At 38.2% G+C, this 22733-nt stretch overlaps 1 protein-coding gene across 1 annotated transcript in view; it reads left to right on the top strand.

Moving 5' to 3' along the window:
- Positions 1–22733, top strand: part of LOC118798245 (myosin-1B-like) — a 49484-nt gene that overhangs the window by 14621 nt on the left and 12130 nt on the right. The window contains exons 16-37 of the mRNA XM_036557645.1: positions 691–753; positions 1377–1439; positions 6101–6148; positions 6246–6329; positions 7457–7543; positions 8110–8190; positions 8505–8567; positions 9740–9829; positions 10088–10177; positions 12044–12133; positions 12244–12333; positions 13025–13114; positions 13817–13879; positions 13980–14030; positions 14796–14855; positions 15645–15722; positions 16785–16871; positions 18334–18414; positions 18523–18591; positions 20317–20406; positions 20531–20602; positions 22626–22715. Of these exons, the coding sequence (XP_036413538.1) occupies positions 691–753; positions 1377–1439; positions 6101–6148; positions 6246–6329; positions 7457–7543; positions 8110–8190; positions 8505–8567; positions 9740–9829; positions 10088–10177; positions 12044–12133; positions 12244–12333; positions 13025–13114; positions 13817–13879; positions 13980–14030; positions 14796–14855; positions 15645–15722; positions 16785–16871; positions 18334–18414; positions 18523–18591; positions 20317–20406; positions 20531–20602; positions 22626–22715 (1680 nt within the window). The remainder of the gene's footprint in view (positions 1–690; positions 754–1376; positions 1440–6100; positions 6149–6245; positions 6330–7456; positions 7544–8109; positions 8191–8504; positions 8568–9739; positions 9830–10087; positions 10178–12043; positions 12134–12243; positions 12334–13024; positions 13115–13816; positions 13880–13979; positions 14031–14795; positions 14856–15644; positions 15723–16784; positions 16872–18333; positions 18415–18522; positions 18592–20316; positions 20407–20530; positions 20603–22625; positions 22716–22733) is intronic.

The following is a 22733-nucleotide window of genomic DNA, read 5'->3' as shown; positions in this document are numbered from 1 at the left end:
GAGGCTGAAGTCGCTTCTCATTCGCCAGCTTCTTGTTCTAATTTTTCCGTTCCACCTTAAATGGTGCCTGAGGCACCAGAATGTAACTGCTGCACCATTTAAGGCGGAATGGAAAAATTCGAACAAGAAGCTGGTGAAAGAGAAACTGACTTCAGCTTCATGACCTTTTAGGGTTTGACAGTTTCTCATTGCAGATTAAATGTATCAGGAAACCAGCTGGAGTGATTATAAACATAAATAAGTCCATTCGTCTCCAAATTATCAATGCTTGTCTTAAATCTCTCTCTTTGCCGTTTTGTTAGCTACTAGCTAGGCGAGACTGTTGTCTGTGTTGCTATGGTGACCAGCAGTCTGCGCTGATCTTCAGGGTTAAAGGGTGAATTAGCAGTTCTACAGTAACTCCAGAGTTTAAGACCATTTATTGTTAAACTGTGTTGAACGATCAGCAGAGCTTTATTTTACTGTAAAGGAGGATTATTTTATTTTTACCTACTAATCTGATTCAGCTGTGGAGCCACAACAGGGCAGTAAATGAGCCACATGTTGCCGACCCCTGCTTTAGTGGCTGTCGTCGGTCTTCCACTCACTCTGTCCTCCTCCTGCTGTCAGTTGGGTGAGACTCGGGTGCCGAGTTAGTTTCATCAACTAATCAATACGTTATTCATTCCACCTTCAACTCTGTCTTCCTAGATCTTCAGAAGCTGGTGAGAATGAAAGAAGAGAGGATTACCAAGCTGCTGGGCAGGAACCGGTGTAAGACAGTCCTCTTTGTGTTGGTTTGGAATCCCGTCAGGCAGTTCCTTTAAAGTGGTGCTCACCAACCGGGGTCCTGGAGAACCACCTTCATGCAGAGTGACAGGACGGTTATGATCTCTCGTATGGCTGTGGCATCAGCGAGGATCAAACTCACAACTGCTTAACGTTAGGGCTACCATTTACGCGAAGACCCCTTCTTTAAAAATTGCAATGAATATCCATTTACAGTGTAATTAGGAGAGTCAGTACTAGTCCAGCCAATGTGAAATTAGTGAAGGCATTAATAGTTCAAAAGTTATGGCTTATTATACAAGGCACTTATTTTAAGGCACACGTCCACCTTTTAAGCCTCCATATCTAAGAAACTAATGAAGATACAACCTTGGCATTTTGTACACTATCTACTAGAAATGATCACATGATTTTTTGAATGTATTAATCTGAGATGATCAGGATCTTCAAATCTGTTGAGTTGAGTTGGATTTATGCTCCATGAAAATCTACATTATTATATAATCAAGCAAAAGATGAGAGATATGGTGTGGGACAGTGTCCTGTAGTCTAACTAAAACGACATACGTAGTCAGAGCTGATGATAGTGAGACGTTTCTTTCTTCTAGATTTGGAGACGAAGCTGGAGGACCTTAGCGCGGTGTGTGATGACCTCCAGGCTTCCTATGACCGTGAGATGTTTTTCCTCCTTTGATGCTCTTAATCATGCCAGATTCAAACATCCATGTTTATTTTTTGTTTATTTGTTTATTTGTTTATTTTTAGGATCCCCATTAGCTGCTATTGTGATAGCTGCTATTCTTCCTAGGGTCCAATAGACACATCATACATAGCGAAAATAGTGCGGTAACAATTAACAATACCAGTCATACAAAACACAAGAGTAAAAAATCAAGAAAAACAAAAAAAAAGACTGAGAGAGAAGAAAAAAATACAAAGTAGACAATATAACCATAACATAACATAAGAAAGACGATTGAAAACTGAAAAATCACACTGAAGAAAATATCATGTGTATATTTACAAAAACTTTAGTGACTATATTCTGGTAAATATCTACATTCCTGCCCACCGTAGTGTTGTTCCATCTGTCAAGGACCTACCTACTGAGCTGATCTCTAAATTTGTTAAATAGTATTTTTTATCAGTTTGTTAAACATTATTTTACCCTCAATTCTAAGCAGTGAGACTGGTAGGGAATTCCTTCCCATTTATGGCTCTATAAATCACTGTTCCACACATGTAGTTAGTTTTCTGGGTAATTTGAAATAATTTTTTGTCGTACATCTTGTTTTATTAGTTTCTCTACCTTTTACTTGCTCCAGTTGATTAAATAGATCTGTTGGATATTTTTGTTCATAAGTATTTTTAATAAGTCGAGTAAGAATCGTCTTCCACCCGTCTTCAACCTTTAACCATTCAGGTTTATAATGCATTTTATTAATGTTGGTTCTATGTGGACATTGTAATGTAATTCTTGCTGCATTATTTTCAGTTTTGTCAGATGTTTCCTTGCTGGATTTGACCAGATTGGAGCACAATACTCTAAATTACACAGTGCCAGTGATTCTGACACTAGTTTTAGTGACCTCGGTGTTAAAAATGCTGCACGTCTACTTATAACTGATAAGACATTTCCCATTTTTTAAATTATGTTCTCAGTATGTTTTATGTTACACCTGTATTTAATGTTAACTTTGGTTCTCCTTTCAGTGATGATTTGGACCCGATTATTATACTTTTCTGTAAATTTAGTATCAGTTGATTGCCTTCAATCCAGTTCACCACCATCTTTAATTCTTCCTCCAGCATTTTTGAAAGATCCTTTACTGTGTGGGGAAGCTGACGCACAAGATTATACGTTTCAGTTTTATTCTGATTCATTTAAAATTATTTGAACAGGATTAGGGATTATTTCACACACATAACACATCCTGGCTACACATGAAAACTGTTTCCAGCTCCTACCATTTATGAACAATATAGTTTCAAGTTTATTTGTCATTTGCACAACATGTCAGGACATTCATGCATTGAAATGCTTGTGGTGAGGCTCAGATAGTCACTCTACAGAAAGTAAACAAAGTAAAAGGAAAATGTAAAAAACAAAGTGAAATATATTAAATAAACACAAAATATAGAGAAATAAACACAAAATATACACAAAATATGGAGACAATATACATTTTAAAGTGACTTAAGTGACTCAGTGTTATTGTTTTTAAAGTGACTTAGTGTTAAAGTGTTATTGTCCATATCAGAGATATGATATAATAATAATGCTGACAGAGTGACTGAGTGAGATGGTAGTTGTTGAAGGACCCACAGCTTCACAGCTCGTTCAGAAGCCTGACAGCCTGTGGGTAGAAACTGTTCATTAGCCGGGTTGTTCCAGCCTGGATGCTGCGGAATCTCCTGCCTGATGGCAGGATGGTGAACAGGCCGTGTGCTGGATGACGCTGTCTGACCGGATCTGTTTGATCTTCCTGAGGCAGCGGGACTGGTAGTCGTCCTGTAAGGCTGGTGGTTTGTTGCCTATGATGGCTTCTGCCGTCCTCACCACTCCTTTAAGGGCCTTGCGGTCGCAGGCGGTGCAGCTGCTGTACCAGACAGTGATGCAGCCTGTGAGGATGCTCTCTGGATGGTGCATCTGTAGAAGTTGGTGAGGATCTGAGGTGGCAGACCAAACTTCCTGAGCCTACGCAGGAAGAAAGACGCTGACGGGCAGATCTCACAGTAGTGTTGGTGTGGAGGGACCAGGTGAGGTCATCAGTGAGGTGTACGCCAAGGAACTTCACACTGCTGACTCTCCACTTCGTCTCCATTGATGAACAGGGGAGAGTGACCACCCCTCTGCCGCCTCCTGTAGTCCACTATCATCTCCTTCGTTTTGCTGATGTTGAGACAGAGGTTGCTGTCGTGGCTCCACTCTGACAGAGCGCTGACCTCGTCTCTGTAGGCTGTTTCATCTCCATCAGTGATGAGGCCTAGGATGGTCTATATAGCCAAAAGCAGAATGAGGGCAAGTGTTACCACTTACACGCACCCTCCCCTGTCTCAAAATGAATAGCAGCCATGTTGATGAGCTCTATATGCTTTTAGTTTACGTTATATGACAGCACTAGTGGATCTGGCCGGCTTCAAAACGCTCAGTAATGTTAGCTTAAATTCTACAATGTGTGAAACTGAAGGTGGAAGTGCTGTATTATTGAAGCAAAGCCGTGCAGTAGACGTGTTTTGAAAGTCTGACCGAGCTTCTTGCCATTGAAAGTTTGGCCAAAGCTTTCCTGACTAGTTTTGAGTACTGACCAGTTTTCATGGGACAAATCTCAATTTTTGGTGGGCTGTCCCCAGAAATGTCCCCGCTTTTAACAGTGAATTAAAAACACAGAGGAAGGTCCTAAGAAAGCTGGCAGCAAAGCAGACTTCTCACACTGTGCTTGTTTTGGCCAGCAGAGGGTGGTGCTGCTGCTGCTCTCTACTGACCACTTTCTCACCTAGTTTTAAAGAACACTGCTGTGTAAAACTCCGCAAGAAGCTCGCAAGTATCATAAAATGCTGCAAGATACATTTTGAATTTGTATTAACTGTAATTTCCATCATTTAATCCACTCAGAGGAGCATAATGGTTGAAAAATATCAAACCAATTGTTTAAAAAATTTTAGCAGTCAAGAGCTACAGGTGATGGAGGAAGAAACAGCCAACAGGAAAAATCCTCTTTAGAAAATAAGATAATTTTGTGACGACAATGGAAAACAAGAGACGAGGATGAGGAGCAGCAGAGGCAGCACTGAGTTTGATAAATTTATATGCTCAACTCGTCACTACAGCCTGAGACGAGTGGGAGTCTGTCATAAGATTGTGATATAAGGGGGGCAGTCGTGGGCTGGAGGTTAGGGAACCAGCCCTGTGATCGGAAGGTCGCCGGTTTGATCCCCTGAGCCGGCAGTACGTGGCTGAAGTGCCCTTGAGCAAAACACCTAACCCCCAACTGCTCCCTGGGCGCTGTGGATAGGGCTGCCCACCTCCCTGGGAAAGTGCGCTCACTGCCCCCTAGTGTGTGTGTTCACTAGTGTGTATGTGGTGTTTCACTGCATGGATGGGTTAAATACGGAGGTCTAATTCCTCTGTGTGCAAAACACAGTTGGCTAAAAGGTTCTTTTTCAAGAATAACACATGTTCACAGAATTATTCTTAGAAAAAAGTTAAGAAAAAATAAGAGAATTTTTATCTTATTTATTGTATTTATTCTTATATTATTTGCATTCATGATAAAATTATTTAAATGGTATAAGAAGAGTCTTCAAGGTGATTCTGGATAAATATCTGTCAGTATTCATAGAAGAGGTTCCTATAGGAGCACGAGAAGATGACCGAAAGTGCATTCGACTGGACTCTAACTAAATGAGTGGTAAACCTGTTTAGATGGTCACTGATAGAATGTCAGTGTGGGAAACATTATAAGGAAAAATCTGGACACAAGACTCTGATGTCATGCCCCAATCGAATCCTACCACTCACGGTGGACACTGAGTGTTGTCTAAAGCTCTTATAATTAACCTGCACCTAATAATTATTCTATTTCATATCCTTAAAAAACACTTTAGAAGCTGGCTTTGGTTGAAAATAGAAAAGGCTTCAATCTCTGGAAATCCAGTGCCAAACGATGTACAGAGTTCCCATTTTTATACAGGTTTTAGGGGTGATGAGGTAATCACCCCTCCCTCTTTAAACATTCCATTACCTGGTTGCCCACCATTATATCCAAAAAATGTTCCCCATTTTTGGGTACAATTAGGTCCAAACGAAATATGTTTTTATTTATTTATTTTTTAAGAAATGTATCTCCTGTTGAACGTAGCGCCAGCTTACACCACAAAGTCCTTACACACTTCTATAACGCTTACCACTGCTGTCGGAACAAAACCTTGTATCCCCAAAATAGTAACTTTACAGGAGAAGGAAAAAAGTCATTTTGGGCCGTTTCTTTTGATCAGATCATCGAAAATTCATGAAATTTACACACAATGTAAAGGAAAACAGGCATTTTCAAATTATGTCAAAAACTGAGTAACAACAAAAATGGGTTTTATTCCAACAGCAGTGATAAACATCTGGCCTACTTCTGACTAAAGTTCAAAAGTTCACTTACAGGCCTCTGCTTGGAGTTTTCTGGTGTTTTCTATACAGACTGTTTGGTAGTTTCCTACATATACCTGTAACTGATAGGAGAATGATGTACTCTTTAACCATATATTGGGAATATTTTCAATTTACTCCGATATTTTCGATTTACTCCATCACTGATATTCTGTTTGATATGTTTTCCAGAACTGTCGTCTCAAATTGAAATCCTGCCAGTAGAGAACCTTAAAAAAAGTAAGCGAAGCGTGGCTTGACTTCTTGAATGTTTATCGATTGGGAGAGAATCCTGTGATTTGGTGAATCTGAAATTCTGCTCGAATTCTCACCGCAGTTATGGAGATCAAGTCGCTGAGCAACGAGATAGACAGCTTAAGGAGCCGGATCGCCGGCGAGACGTCTGAGTCCAAGATTAAAGGTGTGCTGTTCCACACTCACAGTAACAAACCCAAAAGAGCTGCTTTCTTAAAGGGGAATTCTGCTGGAATTTCCTGCATAATGCAGTGCTTTACTGTGGTGGTGAAGGGAACCAGGGCATTCAAATACAACCATAACAGAAAAAGTTTTCACAGCTCTGGTCAGTTTACATGTGCACAGTGTCTGTTTATTTAACCCTCTATTCCATGAATTATTACTTCAAGATGCTAAAATTGTTTTATTGTGTTTTTTTTTATTTAAAATTGCTTAAAGGATGAAAATATTTGAACAAGAAAAAAATACACACATATATATATATATATATATATTTTAAGTGGGGCATTTGGCATTTTATTGAAAAGAGGACCAAACAAATCCAACTTATATTTCATAAAATGTACGTCCCAATATTTACAAATATTAGAAATTAATACAATTTTAATTGGTAATTGGATTGTATGGTAATAACAACATCATGTGATGTCATAAAGTATTTGTGTTTTTAAAGTAAAAGACCCCCTTTCCCCAATTAAATAGGAAAACACAGATTTTATTTTGCTGCTTTTTAGTCAAATTTAGATAACATAATTGCTGCCATAAGGCAACACCGTGTAGTAGAGGGTTAATATATTAGGGGGGGAAATCAAACATAAAATAAAGATCTACCTTATCTTTCGCACAGGCCACATTTTACGTTTTATTTTTTTTTCTAATTTGATAAATTAAGCTAGTAAACAGTAACTGTGTATGAAAACGTACAGAAGTATATTCTCTGTAGAGGATGTGTAGCTTATTTATGCTCAAGACCTATTCAGAGGGGATTCGTTCTCCATGGGGAGGTGGGTGATGCCAGTTCACCTCAGGATGTCTGTAATGTTTATGACCAATTCACACGTAATAGGAAATGTCAGTATAAATGACAGAGATAGAATTTCTGATTTACGCACCGCCTTCAATCCAGAAAAGAGCAGAAAAGACGTTACAACATTTCATTTAGCTGTTATTTCGTTTACTCTGACCTTTTACCTTCCTGTCTGAATGCAGTGCGTCATTAGCATCGCCGTTAGCTGGAAATTCACAACATGCTAAGTCTCTGTTTGTGTGCTGGTTAATGTGGGTTTCATGCAGAGCTCCAGAAACTGCTGCAAGACAAGATCAATCAGCTCAACACAAAGAAGCGAGAACTGCAGCAGAATGATCCAGACGCTGGCAAGTGTACGTAGAACAGAACACTCCACTCTGCACTTAAGTAGCATTTTAAGTCTTTCCTCTGAATCCATTACTATACTTAAGCACTATTTTCAGTGTTTGTAGTGAATTTACTGTTATACTTAAGTATTGTTTTAAGTATTTGTACTGAATTTTCTACTGTACTTAAGTTCCATTTTAAGTATTTGTACTCCGTTCCCTACTATGCTTAAGTAAACTTTTTAAATCTTTGTTCTAAATTCACTATTACATTTAAGCATTGTTTGAAGTATTTGTTCTGAATTCACTGCTCTACATAAGCATGATTTTTAAGTATTTGTACTGAATTTACTATTAAATTTAAGTACCATTTTAAGTATTTTTCTGAAGTTTGTATTTGTATGATTTTTCCTGAATTCACTTATATACTTAAGCATTTGTACTAAATTAACTACCGTATTTAAGTACAGTTTTAAGTATTCATCCAGTACTTCAGAACTATTTTTATTGTTAGTTCAGAATCCACTACTAAAGTCCCTTTTCAAGTATTTGGGCTGAATTTGCTGGTACGTTTGTCTGTCTGTTCTGGTCAGTTCTGGCCATACTAGATAAGATGGAAGAGATCCAGAAGCTGCAGGGGGTCGCGAACCTGGAAAATTTGGACCAAGTCCGCGGTGAGTCTCTCTAACACGTCTTAAAGGAGAATTCCGGTCTAACTTTCCCGTTTTAATATACAGCCCCACAAAACATTCGCAATGATGATGACAATCACAGATTCACACTGGTATTGACAAGACTGGCACGATATTAATATGTACTGATATCAACAGATTCATACTGATTGACTCTGACATTAATATAAACTGATTTTGACAATTCACGCTGATTTATTCAGCTCTAATCTGAAAATCTGCATTATGTGGGTTTTTAATCAATTACATATGAAGAGAAATATAATCTTTAATAAATATTGCATATGTTTTTTTAGCTCTGCAGCAGGACCTGCTCAAACAGATCAACGAACTGAGCGACTCCAGTCCTGTTAAACTGGGTGAGTTTTCAGAATCAGGACAGAAAGACAGACATAAGTCTGTTCACACATCTGATTCACAGACACACAGATGGAAGGATGGATGGATGGATGGATGGATGGATGGATGGATATATGGATGAGTAGATGGATGGATGGATGGATGAATGGATGCATAGATGGATGGATGGATGGATGGATGGATGAGTAGATGGATGGATGGATGGATGGATGAATGGATGGATAGATGGATGGATGGATGAATGGATGCGTAGATGGATGGATGGATAGATGGATGAGTAGATGGATGGATGGATGGATGGATGCATGGATGGATGGATAGATGAATGGATGGATGGATGGATGAATGGATGCATGGATGGATGGATGGATGGATGAATGGATGCGTAGATGGATGGATGGATGGATGGATAGATGGATGAGTAGATGGATGGATGGATGGATGGATGCATGGATGGATGAATGGATGCGTAGATGGATGCATGGATGGATAGATGCATGGATGGATGGATGGATGAATGGATGCGTAGATGGATGGATGGATGGATAGATGGATGAGTGGATGGATGGATGGATGGATGAATGGATGCGTAGATGGATGGATGGATGATAGATGGATGAGTAGATGGATGGATGGATGAATGGATGCATGGATGGATCGATGGATGAATGGATGCGTAGATGGATGGATGGAATGGATATATGGATGAGAAGATGGATGGATGGATGAATGGATGGATAGATGGATGGATAGATGGATGAGTAGATGGATGGATGGATGGATGGATGCATGGATGGATGGATGGATGAATGGATGCGTAGATGGATGGATGGAATGGATATATGGATGAGAAGATGGATGGATGGATGAATGGATGGATAGATGGATGGATAGATGGATGAGTAGATGGATGGATGCATGGATGGATAGATGGATGGATATATGGATGAGTAGATGGATGGATGGATGGATGGATGGATGCGTAGATGGATGGATGGATGGATGGATGAATAGACGGATGGATGGACAGATGGAAGAGAAAACCCGGTGACACATGAAAGATCCTGTAAATAGCAGCAGGTTTTTGCAGTGTTGATGTGGAACGTGTTCTGTCTGCGTTTCTCAAAGCCGTCTCTCTTGTCCACTCTGTCCCGTTCCTCTCCGTCCTCAGTGCTGAAGAACATGGCCCTGCTGGCGGACGTAAACTGGATAAAGAGGCTGATCAGCTCCGTCACACAGCAGTCGCAGAACCAGATCGCAGGTGTGTTCATCTCCTCAAACGACCGGCCGCTTAAAGAGGCTCCAGAAAGCGTGTAGATGTCTGAGCCACCCTGGAAACGGGGTTAGATTCACTGTGTCCGGAAACGAACGGTTAAATGGAGTCAGTTCACTGGTTTGGACCGTCAGCGTGGCTGTGGTGTGAGATGGAGAGCGCTGACGGGCGTCTGCGCTGTAGTATGATGTATGATGTTTGATCATTATAGGTTTGGTTTGTGCCAACAGTTCTGATTTGTTATAGCTCTGCAAGAGCAGCTGAAGAAGAAGGAGGAGCTGCTGAACAAAAAGACAGCAGAACTGGCCAGTTCTGGGGACCAAGTGGGTCGACTGAGTGAGTATTCAGATTCACCATATACTCTCAAAACCGCACAGACCGTTTCCATTCTGCATCTGTTCTTCTTCTCCAAAAAAGGAAAATTGATATCTGTGTTGTGAATTTGTTTGAAGATCAAAGTTTCCAGATTTTTCCTCCAGAAATCACACAGATTTATTCATTTCCATCAGCAGCTCCTGATTTTACATAATGACGTATTGATTAGATAAAGCAGGTACTGGATGATAACTACAGATGACACGGACCTTCCTCGAGGAGAGAGCAGGAAACGGATAAACAATCACACTGACACACATTGTATTAATATTACTGGTGTTTATTGTAATGTCAGTGTTTTTCTGGGGGGATAAACACTTACTGACCCGATAAACAGCTTTTTAAATCTCATTTTCTCAGGTGCTGAAAACTTTTGCCAGAAATCACCAGCATAAAGGTTCTCTGGTCATTACTGCTCCTCATCCTGTCCATCCAGAACGGCAGTGCTGGTCTGATTATACACTGTGAGCCTGAGGAACTGAGCCTTTTGAGCCAGTTTCAGGTGCAGATCAGACCCTGTGTTTTATACACAACAGGCACACAAGCTTAGGAGATAAATACGACGATGTATAATTCATAGTGGTTACTGAATAATTCATAGTGGTTACTGAATAATTCATAGCAGATACTGAATAATTCATAGCAGATACTGAATAATTCATTGCAGATACTGAATAATTCATAGCAAATACTGAATAATTCATTGCAGATACTGAATAATTCATAGTAGATACTGAATAAGTCATAGTAGATACTGAATAATTCATTGCAGATACTGAATAATTCATAGCAGATACTGAATAACTTATAGCAGATACTGAATAACTTATAGCAGATACTGAATAATTCATAGCAGATACTGAATAATTCATAGCAGATACTGAATAACTTATAGCAGATACTGAATAATTCATTGCAGATACTGAATAATTCATAGTAGATACTGAATAATTCATTGCAGATACTGAATAATTCATAGCAGATACTGAATAATTCATAGCAGATACTGAATAACTTATAGCAGATACTGAATAATTCATTGCAGATACTGAATAATTCATAGTAGATACTGAATAAGTCATAGTAGATACTGAATAATTCATTGCAGATACTGAATAATTCATAGTAGATACTGAATAAGTCATAGCAGATATTGAATAATTCATAGTAGATACTGAATAAGTCATAGTAGATACTGAATAATTCATTGCAGATACTGAATAATTCATAGTAGATACTGAATAAGTCATAGCAGATACTGAATAATTCATAGTAGATACTGAATAAGTCATAGTAGATACTGAATAATTCATTGCAGATACTGAATAATTCATAGTAGATACTGAATAAGTCATAGCAGATACTGAATAATTCATAGTAGATACTGAATAAGTCATAGTAGATACTGAATAATTCATAGTAGATACTGAATAAGTCATAGCAGATACTGAATAATTCATAGTAGATACTGAATAAGTCATAGCAGATATTGAATAATTTATTGCAGATACTGAATAATTCTTAGTAGATACTGAAAAATTCATAGTGTTTCCTAAAAAGGAAACAAATCATTTAATTATTCATAGTGGATGTTGAATAATTTGCAGAAACACAATGATTTCTGGGTAAGTTCTGCTGATGAAGTCTACACTAACGTTCACTCTCCCTCAGCCGTCCAGCAGCCCCTCTTAAACTCTTCAGCTAACAGAGTCGTAACGGAGCTGCACTGGAGATTCCCGTACGGGAAATAACGAGGGCAGATAGACGAGGTGTTAAAATGGAGGATGAGTATGATTTCTTACTCTTCTTAAACTGTTTGGTTTCCAGACAAGGAGATCTCCAATCTGAAGGAGGAGTTGAAGAAGCTGAAGGAAAAACTGGCGAACGTGGAGCTTTCTTCAGCCGCCCGAGTGCGAGGTACCTCACACCACGCCTCATTACTGTCACAGAAAGGTTCATACTAGTTCTACAAAGACAGAAAAAGGTCACTGAGAAGATTCTGACATTTCTGTCACCTTCTATGGCAGACCTGGAGAATCAGCTGGACAAGAGCACACAGGAGCTGGACAAGGTCAACAAGGCCCTGAGCGAAAAGGACGCTGAATTAGCAAAGAAGGGTGAGAGCAATGAAGCTAAGTGCAGTGTGTGCTTTAGATGTGATCTGTATTGAGTAATTCACTGTAAATACTGAGTAATTCATTGCAGATACTGAATAATTCATTGCAGATACTGAATAATTCATAGTAGATATTGAATAATTCATAGCAGATACTGAATAATTCATAGTAGATATTGAATAATTCATAGTAGATACTGAATAATTCATAGTAGATATTGAATAATTCATAGCAGATACTGAATAATTCATAGTAGATAATAAATAATTCATAGTAGATACTGAATAATTCATAGTAGATATTGAATAATTCATAGTAGATACTGAATAATTCATAGTAGATAATAAATAATTCATAGTAGATAATAAATAATTCATAGTAGATACTGAATAATTCATAGTAGATATTGAATAATTCATAGTAGATGCTGAATAATTCATAGTAGATACTGAATAATTCATAGTAGATGCTGAATAATTCATAGTAGATACTGAATAATTTGTAGTAGATGCTGAATAATTCGTAGTAGATGCTGAATAATTCGTAGCAGATATGGAATAATTCATTACTGGATGATATCCCTGCAGAAATGAACTCCTTACAGCACTGATGAACCTTCCTAAGGTAGTTATACTCTTTCAATAGAAGCAGTAAGAATAAACCTCCTTTAACATTTTTCTGTCCCTTACAGTGAAAGAAATCACCAAGCTGCTCGAGGACGTCAAACAAGCAAGGCTGGAAGCTGAAGCGGCGCGTCAGCAGGCAGCTAAAAAAATAAAAGGTGTGCTTCATTCATCCATCCATTAATCCTTCGTTTACTGAACAACTTAGTTTCCAGTTATTCATTCAGCCTAACTGTAGAACAGACTCAGTTTATATCACAATACCTACATTTAGAGTCGGTTATTCATTCAGCCTAATGAGAAACTGTAGAACAGACTCGGTTTATATCACAATACCTACATTTAGAGTCGGTTATTCATTCAGCCTAATGAGAAACTGTAGAACAGACTCAGTTTATATCACAATACCTACATTTAGAGTCAGTTATTCATTCAGCCTAATGAGAAACTGTAGAACAGTCTCAGTTTATATCACAATACCTACATTTAGTGTCAGTTATTCATTCAGCCTAATGAGAAACTGTAGAACAGTCTCAGTTTATATCACAATACCTACATTTAGTGTCAGTTATTCATTCAGCCTAATGAGAAACTGTAGAACAGACTCAGTTTATATCACAGTACCTACATTTAGAGTCAGTGGAACCTGGATAGATCAGTTCAAATGCTTTCAACTTCTCCCCTGACGAAGAGTGTATTCACAAATATTTGCTCATTATTGACTAAACAGTCTTTTTTTCTAGTCCAGTTACTCAATTCAAATGGTCATTAGCGAGAAACACTTGGTTTGTATGCATTTGATGATTTGTGGACATAAAAAAAAACATTTTTTTTTAAAAAGAAAATGTTTCCTTTTACAGATCTGAACGAACGTCTGCAAAAGAGCGAAGACGAAAAGTCTGAACTTGAAGCAGAAAACCAAAGTGAGTGATTCTTACTGTTACTGTTTTGCAAGCACATATTTATGTTAGACATGTTTTAATAAGAAATTATTTAATTATCTGGTTTATTTTACTTTATTAGAGCTGCAGCAGGACCTGAAGGAAGCAGAAAAGTGCCATAAAACTGTCACTGGTGAGATTAATCTTCTGCTTACAGCAGTTTAGCCCCGCCCATTCAGCTACAGCAGTTTAGCTCCACCATTCAGCTACAGCAGTTTAGCCCCACCATTCAGTCTACAGCAGTTTAGCTCCACCATTCAGTCTACAGCAGTTTAGCTCCACCATTCAGTCTACAGCAGTTTAGCTCCACCATTCAGCTACAGCAGTTTAGCCCCACCATTCAGTCTACAGCAGTTTAGCCCCACCCATTCAGTCTACAGCAGTTTAGCTCCACCATTCAGTCTACAGCAGTTTAGCTCCACCATTCAGTCTACAGCAGTTTAGCTCCACCATTCAGCTACAGCAGTTTAGCTCCACCATTCAGCTACAGCAGTTTAGCCCCACCATTCAGTCTACAGCAGTTTAGCTCCACCATTCAGCTACAGCAGTTTAGCCCCACCATTCAGCTACAGCAGTTTAGCCCCACCATTCAGTCTACAGCAGTTTAGCTCCACCATTCAGTCTACAGCAGTTTAGCTCCACCATTCAGTCTACAGCAGTTCAGCCCCTCCTACTCATGCTGAGGCACAACAGAGCTCGTGTGCATATATCTTAAAGGAACAGTAACAGAAAAGCCTGTTTAATTGTGAGGCATAAAGTGAGACTGAAAAATGGTCACGTAGAGAGAATTTTGGTACATCAAACCACACAAACGTTCTAAGTGAAGAAAAAATAAAATTGTAGGATTGCAGGTGTAGAATTCGGGCTCATGTCCTCTTAATCTGTTTGTGTGTTCTAGAGCTGCAGGCCGAGTACAAAGAAAAAATCTCAAACATGAATAACACCTTAGCCCGTCAAGGTGAGTGAAGGGTCTGTAAAGCTTTTTGATGTTTTTATAATCAACTTTTCTTCACACTGTAAAAACATGAAACTTTTCCTTTGATAGGGCCGTTCAAGGCCTTAAAGATTTTTATGGCGATAACTGAGCGTGAAGTTTGCTTCTTTAGCTTTACAGTGGAACTACGAGGCTAATGTAGCTAACAAGTAATGGAAGCTAATGCTAGCATGAATTAGCTTGGTGATAACTGCGCACCTGGAGGTGTTCAGTATATCGAATAAACTTGATTATGTGGTTTCTGACTCTATGATACCCTGTTATCTATAAACATGGACACAATTCACGCTTCAGGATGGCTGCTAATCTTTTTAGCTATGCTAACACACTTTAGCTCATGTTTATAGATAATAGTGTATCATACAGTGCAAGAAACCACATAATCAAGACTATTAGAAATACTGAACAGCTCCACATGGTTATCATCTCGACACTGAGGCAAGTGTGTGATAATTAAGGTATGCAGTTAGCACCATGCTAAGTGGCCTCACAGCTCCAGTGCTAAAACTAAAGACATAAACTCCAGACACCAAACAAGTCTTGGATGATCAACTGCAAACTGTAAATGAGATTTTTTTTGCTAAACTGTTGGTTTAATTCCAAAGCTGATCTGTTACACTCAGTCCTCAATGTTCTTTGTAAGGCACATTTAGCTGGAACAAATGTGAGATCAGAGTCGGATCAGCTCTTTGGTTTAACCCTTGTCTTCTTCCTGATTCATTTTGCCTCGTTTTGGTTTGTTTTGTTTTCTAGTTTTGACCATCCAGACTCTCTCAGTGGAAGTGGAAACTCTTAAGGAGAAGCTCAGGCAGTCGGTGGGAGACACTGAAGGTGCGTAAGGTTCTGTGCTGACTTTGTAAATGTGTTTTAGACCAAAGATCTTTCATTTATTTACAAAACCTAATCTGAAAAAGTTGGGACGGTATGTTCAGGTAAAATTAAGACTAAAAATGTAAATTATTTTTGACTTGAACTACGTGGAAAACGCATTATTTAATGTTTTACCTGAAATGAATTTTATTGTTTTTGCAAAATAAACAACGATTTCAATTTTAATACTTGCAACATATTTCAAAAAAGAGAACTGTGTTTAAAACAATTCAAAAGGCCCGTATCATGTAAAACAACTTCGTATTTCCAAAATGGTAACTTTACAGGAGAAGAAAAAAACATACTCTACTTTTAACGTAAGTCAACTGAACCAGACTTTTTTCCAAGCCATTTTGGGTTCTTTCGTTTCTTTTATTCCATTCTTCATGAAATTTAGACACAATTTAAAGAATAACAGGCACTTACAAATTAGGTGTGTGTGTGTATATATAACTCTTTTATTTAATTTGAGTCTATATTCAGCCTACAGCAGTTTAGCTCTGTCCATTCAATTACTGATTAATCACTGAAATTAACACATTGGGAAAAAAATAAAATGCTGCCTGTGCAAAAGTTATTCAGCAAATAAATAGAAATTTATTCCATTATAATTTGCAGAAAAATGTCCATATTTAACCAGACATATTAACTTTGAAATTCAGCAAAACATATATACATTAAAATTATATACAGTAATTTTATGTACAATAATAACTTGTACAATATGGATATGAATATTATAAAATAATGACTGTATGCCAAAATGTGTTTTTATTGTAAATATTCAAATTGATATTTCAAGAAATCTGTGAACAGCAATTGAATAAAAATGATAAGCATTATCGGTTTACACTGATATTGGTGACATTGATCTGCACCTTTGAAATTTGATTAATTTTGGATGTTCAGTTCATCATTGTGTACACAATTAACATTATTATTATTGTTGTTTTTATTGCTACTATTACTACTCCTAATAATAACAATAATGATAATAATAACTGACTCACTCTGTCTGTGAAGACTTGAGGAAGCAGCTGGAAGAGAAGAGCAGTGAGCTGGACAAGGTGAAAAAGGAGCTGCAGGAAGAGAAAGCGTACTCTTTTGATCGTAAGTGTGATTAAATTTGCTTGTAATTTGTAAAATAATAGACCATCATTTTAGATTCCAGGTAACTTTGTTTTACTTTGTTTAACTGGTATTATAATATCATTGATATTTTTCTCTTCATTGGCCTTTTTTCCATTTTATGTATTTTGTGTGATCCACATAATAAACTATGCCACCTTATTACTCTGTAACTGCTATGTATCAATGATTCTACTGAACTGGTATAAAGTCAGAGCTGAAACACATTCAACACACTAAAATTGTTCTGCTGTTAGTGACACTATACCTTAATTATGGTTATTTATTAATACTAATGATTGAATGTTCCATTTTGTCTCTACCACAACAATCATAACAACAAACATTACCAAATGTTTCAGTAGTGTCTGTTTCAGTAGTGACTGTTTCAGTAGTGACTGTTCCGGTGACAATTTTAGCTCATTTTGAGCTCAGAAACTCAGCCAGTACATGACCAGCAAACACAGCTTTGAACAGCTGTTCACACAGAAAATCATAATATTTTACATTAAAACACTGAAAACTGCAGAAAATATGACGATTCTTAATGTTCCACACTGATTTTCAGACTTTGGGACACATTCAGTTCAAAACAATGGGATCTAACTGCTCACCATGTGGCCATGAGGGACAGGGATGCAGCCTCACTTCCTGCTCTAAAAAGTAGGGGTGTGGCTAACATAAGGCTCCACCCACATACTAAAACTCTGTGTTTCGGTAGTGACATGAAAATATGAGACTGCATATTTCTGTTTAAAAATGAAACTCATGATAAATCTCAGTCTTTCAACTTCACTTTAAAAGAAATAAACAGCATTAAAAATAATAAAAAAAAAATGTAAGTATTATTTTCAGAAGTGTAAATTTAGGGGTTAGGGTTTGGGACAGATTCCTCCTAATAGAAAGAACCCTATAAATGATGATTTTGCATAAATTTAGCTTATTATTATCTCTATTAATGTGTTGGGTTTAAATAGATCAGAACACAATCCTTGTAAATATCTAAGATCTGAATATTTACCATTACATGATTAAAGGGTGCTTTGCATCATGAAATCGTTCTTCAGATCGATAGAAAATTTGCACAAATGTGCTATAGATGGTTATATGTAGAACATTTTGAAAATGGTTCTATATAGCACCCAAAAATGTTCTATTGTTACAAGCTTGACACAGCTTCTAACAATAGAAGAACGCTTTTAGGTGCTATACAGATTCATTTTCAAAAAGATTCTATATAGAACCATTTTCTTTACTAAAGAACCCATCTTTTTTAAAAGTGTTCTTTACAATTAACAAGTGAAATAACATAAAGGCAAGTAATCATAGCGCCTGTGGAGAGTTCTGGGTCAGTCTGACTGTTTGTGCAGCAGAGTTACAGCTAACAGGCATCCAGATAAACTGAAATGAACCAAAATAGTAAGTCAATATGCTTCTGTTTCAGTTATGAAATTGCTGGAGTCATTGCGGAGGCTGTCCAAGCAGCAGGAGCAGAGCATCGCGGAGTATCTGGCTGAGATTGGCCGTGAGTTAGTCCTCCAGTTCCCCCAGAAAGGGTCACTTCTAAATGGCTGATGTTGGTAAGATAAATAAGTATAACCAAGATTATACTGAAGATTGTGTCTGAACGCAGGGCTGGAGAAGGAAATCGAAGATTTGATGGCCACAGTGGCAACCACAGGAGATGACAAAGCGCAGCTGAGTGAGTTTCAGACCAAGCTTTGCACTTGGAGAACATGGAGTCCCCATAACTCAGCTTTAAAGGAAATTCAACTACAAAACACACACTGAGACCTTAAAATGTCCCCATAACTCAGGATTAATGGAAATTTAATATAAACACACGCTGAGACCTTAAAATGTCCCCATAACTCAGGATTAATGGAAATTTAATATAAACACACGCTGAGACCTTAAAATGTCCCCATAACTCAGGATTAATGGAAATTTAATATAAACACACGCTGAGACCTTAAAATGTCCCCATAACTCAGGATTAATGGAAATTTAATACAAACACACAATGAGACCTTAAAATGTTCCCATAACTCAGGATTAATGGACATTCAACCACAAAACACACACTGAGACCTTAAAATGTCCCCATAACTCAGCTTAAATGGACATTCAACTACAAAACACACACTGAGACCTTAAAATGTCCCCATAACTCAGCTTTAATGGACATTCAACTACAAAACACACTGAGACCTTAAAATGTCCCCATAACTCAGGATTAATGGACATTCAACCACAAAACACACACTGAGACCTTAAAATGTCCCCATAACTCAGCTTTAATGGACATTCAACTACAAAACACACACTGAGACCTTAAAATGTCCCCATAACTCAGCTTTAATGGACATTCAACTACAAAACACACACTGAGACCTTAAAATGTCCCCATAACTCAGGATTAATGGAAATTTAATACAAACACACAATGAGACCTTAAAATGTCCCCATAACTCAGGATTAATGGAAATTTAATACAAACACACAATGAGACCTTAAAATGTCCCCATAACTCAGGATTAATGGAAATTTAATATAAACACACAATGAGACCTTAAAATGTCCCCATAACTCAGCTTTAATGGACAATCAACTACAAAACACACGCTGAGACCTTAAAATGTCCCCATAACTCAGGATTAATGGAAATTTAATACAAACACACAATGAGACCTTAAAATGTCCCCATAACTCAGGATTAATGGAAATTTAATATAAACACACGCTGAGACCTTAAAATGTCCCCATAACTCAGCTTTAATGGACAATCAACTACAAAACACACGCTGAGACCTTAAAATGTCCCCATAACTTAGCTTTAATGGACAATCAACTACAAAACACACGCTGAGACCTTAAAATGTCCCATAACTCAGCTTTAATGGACAATCAACTACAAAACACACGCTGAGACCTTCAAATTTCCCCATAACTCAGCTTAAATGGACATTTAGCTGCAAAACACACATCAAGACCTAAAAATGTCCCCATAACTCAGCTTTAATGGATATTCAATGACAAAAACCACAGTGAGACACAGCAGGAAATGATTTCAAACTCTCTAAAACGTCTGTGAGCTTGCTTTGAAGACCAAACCTTTGCAATATCAAATACAAAGCACAGATGGAGGAGACGTTACTGGTGAGTCTGAGGTTGGACCCGAGTGGTGTCCAGTTTTGGCTTGTTGAAAGATATGTACAGCGCCCTGCATGTACCGCTCCTCCAAGAATGGATTTAAAAACGCATTTTAGACCCAAACCTTCTCAAACCCTTCAGTTTTGTCAACGTCTCGGACATGAGGTGCCACATCTGTTTCACCTGACGTCATTTTACGTCTGCGTTTACTCTTGCATTGCTTTATTGTTTGCAGTTAAAGTCTGTCTTAATCTGTCTTTCTTTCCTCATCCAGCCATCCTGGTGATCACTTTGAAGGAACAGCTGGCCAGTTTGGAAAAAGTGAAAGCACAGGTAGAGAAAGAAGCCTCAGAGAAGATTGCAGGTCAGTTCCAGTTGTGTAAATCTCTTTCTTAAGATAGTAGTTCAAAACAGGTCTTACATTTGCTGTATTAATGCTAAACTGTGCTGAAAGAAAAGTAGAATTGAAGTGTTGTTTGTTTTTTAAGCCCTGGAGAAGGACGTCGAGGAGAAGAGCAAAGAAATCCAATATCTGAAGAACTACAACTGCGAAGACATAAGTAAGTCTCCAATACTGTAATGATAACCTGCTATGTGGTTGATTCATGCAGCACAAGATCTTTGGTGTTATTTTTGATTGTTTTGGCAATTTGGCATTGTTTAAGCCCATTTTCTCAATTTTGATGCAAAACATTTCTTTTTTAAAAAGTATGATTGAACTTCATAAAAAAACGTCACATTTGAAGATAATTTTTGCACATTGGCGCACCGGATTAAGATTACCACGAAAACTAAAACTACCTCTGCCAACTAAAAGCAACTGCTAGCTTTAACTGCATTTAGATGACAACAGAATCCAAACTGAACTGAAAAAAGTTTACAGAAAAGACAGTAAAATGATGGCGAATGTATGAAGCTGAAGTTGACTTTTTCGCCAGCAGCTTCTTATTAAAATTTTCCGTTCCACCTTAAATGGAAACATTTCAGCACCAGACTGCTGCACCATTTAAAGTGGGACGGCAAATTCAAATAGGAAGCTGGGGAACTTCAGCCTCATGGTGAATGTTGCTCTTGGTTTACCTATAGAAGCTTTTAAAATCAGTCAGATAGAGGGCTGTGTGAGGAAAATGGTCAGTTCACCTGGTGAGTTTCTCCAGTAAGACTGGAGTTTAAGTGCTGAGTGAGGGCGCATTGAATTGATACTGTTGACGCGTCGCTTGTTTCCAGCTCATGGAGGTGAACTTGAGCTCTAAATGCTTCTTTTTTCTTCCGAAATAAAATAAGACATCTGACGACACTGCTATACATCAGATTTACGGCAGGAAGCGAATCCATTCACATGGAAAGTGACTGAGAGTCCCGTCTGCAGTCTGACTCTCCATACTCCTTCTTTGAGTCTTGAGTCTTTCAAAGTCATGAGGCTCAAGTCAAAGTCTGTGTCATTGGTGTTTGAGTCAAAGTTGAGTCGTTGTTGTTCGAGTTAGAGTTTGTGTCATTGGTGCTCGAGTCAAAGTCTGAGTGATTGGTGTTCGAGTGAAAGTCAGAGTCATTGGTGTTCGAGTAAAAGTCAGTCATAGGGTGTTCGACTAAAAGTCAGAGGCATTGGTGTTTGAGTCAAAGTCTGTTTTATTGGTGTTCAAGTCAAAGTCGAGTCATTGTTGTTCGAGTAGAAGTCAGAGTCATTGGTATTTGAGTCAAAGTCAGTCATTGGTGTTTGAGTCAAAGTCAAGTTATTGGTGTTTGAGTCAAAGTCCGAGTAATTGGTGGTCAGTTAAAGTCATGTCATTTGTGTTCAGGTCAAAGTCGTCATTGGTGTTTGAGTCAAAGTCAGAGTCATTGGTGTTCGAGTCAAAGTCAGTCATTGATGTTTGAGTCAAAGTCTGTTTCATTGGTGTTCGAGTCAAAGTCGAGTCATTGGTGTTCGAGTCAAAGTCGAGTCATTGGTGTTCGAGTCAAAGTCATTGGTGTTTCAGTCAAAGTCAAGTTATTGGTGTTTGAGTTGAAGTCTGTGTTTCATTGGTGAGTCGAGGTCAAAGTCTGCGTGACTGCTGTTTCAGTCAAAGTCAAGTCATTGGTGTTCGAGTCAAAGTTGAGTCATTGGTGTTCGAGTCAAAGTCGAGTCATTGGTGTTTGAGTTGAAGTCAAGTTATTGGTGTTTGAGTACAAAGTCTGAGTAACTGGTGGTCAGGTCAAAGTCTGTGTGACTGCTGTTTCAGTCAAAGTCAAGTCACTGGTGTTCGAGTCAAAGTCGAGTCATTGGTGTTCAAATCAAAGTCGAGTCATTGGTGTTTGAGTCAAAGTCAGAGTCATCGGTGTTTGAGTCAAAGTCGAGTTGCAAGTCTTTCTCAATTTTGTCGAGTCTCGGGTCTCAAGTCAGACTCAGGTCCAAGTCATATGACTCAAGTCCACGTCTCTGTTTAATGACAGTTTTGGCTGGAAAGTAAACAGATGAAGGTGGTTTCTGACTTTTGCGCAGTGCCGTGTCGTCACAAAATCTGAATAAGATCCGAAATTTTATACTTACACTGAAATATTTTCTAAGAATGGACAGAAAGTGACCTCAGTGTTTTTCTGACTGCACAGAGAAGCAGATGGAGCAGCTTCGGAGGGATTTGCAGGCTAAAGAGCAGGAACTGGACAAGCTGAAGAAATCCAGAGATGATGAGGTCAGAGGTGAGTGACCAGGCCGAA

This window comes from Colossoma macropomum, unplaced genomic scaffold (genome assembly GCF_904425465.1).
Source record: "Colossoma macropomum unplaced genomic scaffold, Colossoma_macropomum, whole genome shotgun sequence".
Classification (NCBI taxonomy): Eukaryota; Metazoa; Chordata; class Actinopteri; order Characiformes; family Serrasalmidae; genus Colossoma; species Colossoma macropomum.
The sequence above is the reverse complement of the archived record's forward strand: the minus strand, read 5'-3'. Positions and strand labels throughout refer to the sequence as shown.